The sequence below is a fragment of the Oryzias melastigma genome, linkage group LG12 (genome assembly GCF_002922805.2).
Source record: "Oryzias melastigma strain HK-1 linkage group LG12, ASM292280v2, whole genome shotgun sequence".
Lineage (NCBI taxonomy): Eukaryota > Metazoa > Chordata > Actinopteri > Beloniformes > Adrianichthyidae > Oryzias > Oryzias melastigma.
Window position 1 is genome coordinate 13,403,738 of NC_050523.1, and position 6,145 is coordinate 13,409,882.

Sequence of the window (6,145 nt, forward strand, 5' to 3'; positions counted from 1 at the left end):
AATTTTAGGTTTGCAGGTTTGGCAACATAACATTTTGTTTTGTTTGTGAACTCTAATAAACAGGAACTACTATGTAGGTAATGAGGATCTTTTCACACGATAGAAAAGAAAAGTAAAAGGCCCCATGCCACATAAAAGGTGCAAAGAACTCAACCACAAATAAAGACATGCACTTCCATAGGTAGAAGCTTGACTGAGACTTACTTTCGACAGAATTGATTTTATTTTCTTTTTGAACTGCACAGGAAATGGTGACTAAAGTTCTTTAGGAAAGTCCCTTTTATTCTAACTAAATACATCTTTCTAGTAACCTAAAGTTCACACAAATTGTAAGGTTCATCATTGTTCTGAAGCTCCCCCTACATGTTCAAGCACCCCGACAGCACTTCTTTTATGTAGCCATTTTTGTCCACAAAGCTTCAGTAGTACATGACCAGACAAAAGGCCTTACTGCATATGAGAAATGTTTCCATCAAATTCCAGAAAGTTCAAAAAAACGGGAAAGGCTGAAAAATTTAGCCGCGCCTTTCGACTTCAGAACAAACTCCCGACAAACAGGATCTCGTCGATGTGAAAAAACAGGAGCATTTAAGTTCTATTGCAATTAAAAACCAAATGTGATTTTTTTTTCTTTTAAAAACCTGTAAGGAATATAACATTAATACAGGTATTGGTACTGAAAAGAAAAAAAAAGACAATAGAGAGTAACACCTGTCAAAAAATAACATTCAGCATTCAAAACTACCGATTTTAACAATTCCTCAAAAACTAAGCCATCATAAAATAGCTATTTTCATACATATACTTTATTCTTGGGAGGGTTTCACTGCATGGTGCACTCTAGATATGTCGTGAAAAACTTTGTAGCATTTTGACTCAACGGGGAGTTTCAAAATTGATATATATATATTTTGTAAAATCCACAAACAAAAGAAAAAATATTACAAGGCTAATGGTGATATTATAAATTAAGCACCAAACACTTTTCTTTCCATTCACTATAAATGGAATAATTGTGCAACCTGTTCAAAGAACACAATGAACATGGCGAAAATATGTAAATTCTATCCTCTGACATGAGTTACTCGAATGCAACCCAGATCCATGTGTACTTCAGCTTCCGTAGAGCCTCTGGTCTTTAAAAAGAGTGTCACACTGATATTGTAAGAAGTCTATGGTTCCTTTTTATCAGTATTTGTACAATCTGAAAGTCAAGAGATTTGACTAAGCAACACAATGAGCTATTGACTGTTTCTGATTATCATAAAAAAAGGAAAACGAAGCCAAAACAAAAAAAAAAAAAAAACTCTATGATCAGTAGTAGACCAGTGTCTCAGAATACTCTAGCTATGTTCTCATGTACAAATATTCATATCAAAAATTATACAGCACAATTCTCACCATTTTCCTTGACAAGAGTAGTGAATGTTCAAATGACTCACAAGTTGAACCCAAAGCGAAATGGTGCCGGCCTCCATCAGTTAAAATATAGATATATAACAAACACGTAACTCAAATCTGCTTCAGGCACAACTCAAAGAAAGGCATTTGTGAAATTATCAGAACAAATATGGCAATTATATTAGGAATCGATAGGCCTTAAAACGAAAAAAAGAAAAAAAAATCACTTTTATTTACAAACAGCTAAAATCTCTTGACAGATTCATGCTTCACTTCACAACCTGAATTTGTCCTTAAAGTGCATGCAATAATAAGCAGTTTTTACCAAGTGGAAATCTTGAATTGTGGGAAGATAGACAGATTGATCAAGCTAATGCCAATTGATTCTAATAGTCAAATAAAAAAAGAAAAATCTGTCGCCCAGAAAAGTGAAGGACCACAGTATTTTGGATGCACAAAATGGAAGTATGACCAAATAAATGTAAATAAAAACATAACCTGAAAAAAATGAACATGTAATGCCCCCATATTCACATTCAGAGATAAAAAAAAATTAAAGAAGCACAACAAAATCTTTTTTTTTTTTTTTTGAAAAAGGCAAAGCAGCTTAACACCACGGGGGAGTCCGCAGCACACATTCCACAATTCCCCTTCATGTAAAACACATAATAAGCATCAGATGGCCATGATGAGTTTCTATTTAAACATATCAAAGTGCCCATTTTACTAAAATTTCCTGATTTTATTCAATTCATACCAAAAAAGTGAAAATGGCATGGAGGAAAAAGAGTCTGTTATTCTGAACAAACGGTGTGACGTTAAGTTTGCTCATTGTTAGCGTGTTGCCAACTCTTCTAGTTTCGATTCCCCCTTCGCAAAAGCAGACCTCATTGCACGCAACACTTCGATCCAAAGATGCAATATCTAAGAGAGAGGAAAAGTTTTTCAGTTTCGTCACCGGAGAGCGTGACAAATGGCCGAGTGGATTCGAGAAAGGGCCGCGGGTGTGTTGTCCTTTAAAACACAGATCCACTTTCATCTGTTGTCTTCTTTGGGGAAGTCCAGAGATCCCAGGCTTCCGAAGCCAAGGCTTCGACTCTCTGAGTCAAAGGCGCTAATCTCTCGGTCCTGACGTTCCAGCAGGTGCTTGATCTTTTCAGTCCGCTCCTTTTGAAGCGCAGCCAGTTCCTCTTCAATCTGTGATCAGCAAAAACAACCATAAAACACACTGTACAACATTGGAAGATTTTTACACTTACTTTTTGCAGCACAGTAGGGTATGACTTTAAAAAACTCTAATATTCATACACAAATCAGCAAAAAGAAGGATTAAACCTAAAAACATAACTAAACGATTTTCCTATTATCGGCGGTGAGACTTTTCTGATGTTTAGTTAAATCCAAGAAGCAACTTTCATTTGGCCTGGCAGGGTCTGTTAAGTAATTCATATAGATGCTTCTCAAATATGTAGACATGACCTACTTTAGCAGGTACATTTACTGCATTTGTGTCTCTGCAGCGCATGATCCACAGATAAATGTTTCAGAAATTGAAATGATGAAAACAGGCAATAGGCTTTTAATTTTCAGACAGAGTTTCAGGAAAACGTTCCCAACAAATAATTTAAGGACTCCCTCTTCCTCGTCTTCTCCAGTTCAGTTAGGAATGTGGTCTTTGGCTTCATAAGATTGGATGTCTCGGTTTGAGGGTCTAATTTAGGGGTGTCCAAAGTCAGTCCTTGAGGGCCAGTGTCCTACATGTTTTCCAACCAACTTGCCATTGAAGCTCCTTATTGGCCAAACACACCTGATCCAGGTAGTCAGCAGCAGATAAAGTAGGGTTTCTGGAAAACAAGCAGGAGGCACCCAAGACATCCCCAATGGAACGTTAAACTATGGGTAGTCGACTCTTCCTTTACAAGTTGTCCGTCACTTGTAAATGGAAACTCAGTTTAGCTACTTGGTGTTTTTCAACCAGTAAATTTATAGTTCCTGGCCATAGATCATAGAAACATAGCTCAGTCTGTTAATCTAGTCCTCAGCAATGCTCTCTGAACAGGACCAGTACATTAGCTGTATGACTGTGGACATTGTTCCACCTGAAGATTCTCTCTTGTTCTACAACCCTCTATGAACTAGACCCAGAGACACTTTATGATTCAGACCTGCCCTTACGGGTGGACAGGAGCTGTCTGGGTGGAATATGGGCAAACAGTAACAGGGTGGCCAACACAAAATGTTAAGACCGTCAACTGCTCAGTGAGGCCGTAGAACAAAAATACTCATACACACCTGTTAACACCTGTTAGTGTAGTTCAAATGATAAGGGCATATTCTTTCATTTTTGGACGTCCTACATGCTTCCTATGTATCAATTGCACATCCTGTGGATAGAGCATTTGCACACAGTCAGCAAGTAGCCTGTATGCGCTTACTAATTACTAATGACTAGAGTGTGGCGTAAGGACACCGTACGTCAGTCTCCCTCATATGTCGTAAGGGAATGTAACTTACATTCTCTTAACAAATACTTTTTGATACACTTAACGCAGGGACAACAATTCTCCATTACATTTTCATGACGTCCCTTAAAACCCTTGTGCTATACTAGGTATCTTGATGTTGGGAGTGGGGTCATCTGGAACCCACTAGATAGTGTGCTGAACTTTTTTTTCAATGATTCTTGATTTTCACTGGTGTCCATGGCAGACATGTTATCCTGTCCACTTTTATCCACCTTTGTCATTGGAGTGATAACACGTCAATGTAAGGTTGGGGTCCTCTAGACCCCACAAGATTGCATAAGGGTTGTAAGGTGGGCATACAAGCCTCACGGGAACTGTTAGAACTGGGTCATGAGAGGGTTTTCCCAGGGATTCCAGCTTCCTCACGCCATCATAAAAACATGCTTCATAGGTTACTTGGTTACTCTAATTTGCCCCTACAGGTGTGAATGGGTGTGTGACTTTGGCCCAGCTACAGACTTGTGACCTTTCTAGAGTGTATGCTGCCTTCACCCACGAGTGACCAGGTTAGGCTATGGCAGCCCCTTGACCCCAACAGGAACAAAACAGGTTTAGAAAATGGATGGATGGACCATGTTATCTCTTATTTCTCTCTCCTTCTTCTGACTCTTAGATAGAGATGACAAATGGATTCTTCCATCCAACACATTGTCATATAGCAGCTTTTTCCAAGACTCTGGGGTATTTGCATTGGTTGGAACAAACACTCTGGGGACTCTTTAAAAAAAGGGAACCCCCAGCCTGCTTGGCTAATCCATGCATTCATGAATGAGCATTTAAACCCACACAGCCTGATGACATAATTTCTTTCACTTGATGTCATTGTTGGCAATCGTTTGTCTTGCTCAGAGACCTCAACCTCACCAGTTCCACCCAAACCACAGACTGATTCCACTACTGAAGTTAGGTTCAGGCTGAGTCACTCCAGCTCAACTTTTCTTGGCTTACAGATGGATATCAAGGCTTTTGCAGCTACTTAAGCAACATTCCACCTGGATTACTGGTGTGCAAGAACCGTCTCTGGGGCTCCATAAGTTTGCCAATTTCCATAAGTAACCTTGTGAAGCTTGATGCTCTTCTAGAGTCAGGGATTGCAGCTGTAAGCAGCCCAAACCACTTGATAACCACAGCTCATAACCACAGCAAACGACTCAGAACATGACCCATTCATAATCCATTCTCCCCTAACATCATCAGATTGTTAGAGAGGATCTGCTGACACCTAAACTTGGAGGTCTCCTGAAACAGAGCCAAGTGTTTGGTGTTCTGCACTAGTCTGATAATCTCTCCTTTCTAAATGCTTCAGTGCAACCAACCTTTATTGCTACGGTACTTTTCATAGTGCAAAAACTGTGAAATAGAAAGCTAAATTTAAAAAAAAGGCTAAGTGACCTTGTGGTAGAGTGTCCACCCTGAGACTGGAAAGTTGTGAGTTCAAATCCACAGCTGAGTCCAACACATTCTCACTTTCAACTTGTCACATATTGACGTTTGTTTAAGGACGTTTGTTTGAGTGTCCCCCAATTCATTGTCTTATTTACGTGCTGGCTGTTTGTAAAGTCAAGGGTCCACAACCCCCGGGATGCGGTACCGGACAAGGTACTGTAGGCTGTACCAGATGCTGTACGGCACGCAGACTGGTCCTCGGGATGTGGCCGGCACTGGTACCCTGACCGGGCACCAGATGTGGTATCAGAAGTGATACCGGACCTGACCCGGCACCAGATGTAGTATCAGAAGCGATACTGGACCTGACCCGGCACCAGATGTGGAACCGGACCCGAACCGGATGTGAGCCATTACCTGGTTAGGATTAGGGTACCAGTAGTGGATTAGGGTACCGGTACTGGGTTAGGGTGCTGTCCGTGTCTGGGCCGGTTTTGGTTCACGGCCCAGAGGTTAGAGACCTTTGATTTAATGGGAACAGCCAGCACATCAAAAAATTACAAGCTGGGGACACTCAAAACGTTAACAAGTGACCCAGGGAAGTCCTTAACCGAACGCCAATATGTGAAGAGTTGCAAGTGAGAATGTGTTGCTGAGTCATACCACTCTAAAAATGGGACCAAATGCCTTCCTGCTTGGCCCCGAGATCACACGGCAAGCATGACAGATCAGGTGCGATGCGGGAATGGTCTAGCTACAGCAGATGGCTCATTTTGCCGACTGGATTGCTGCAGACATCGCGAAACTTAGAAATTAATGTAGATTCACGAGAT

The 6,145-nt window shown here is 40.7% G+C and overlaps 1 protein-coding gene across 1 annotated transcript in view; it reads right to left on the bottom strand.

Annotated features, from left to right (window-relative positions):
* Positions 1-182: 182 nt before the first annotated feature.
* Positions 183-6,145, bottom strand: part of taok3b (TAO kinase 3b) — a 10,289-nt gene continuing 4,326 nt past the window's right edge. The window contains exon 8 of the mRNA XM_024299860.2: positions 183-2,598. Within this exon, the coding sequence (XP_024155628.1) occupies positions 2,437-2,598 (162 nt within the window). The 3' untranslated portion in view covers positions 183-2,436. The remainder of the gene's footprint in view (positions 2,599-6,145) is intronic.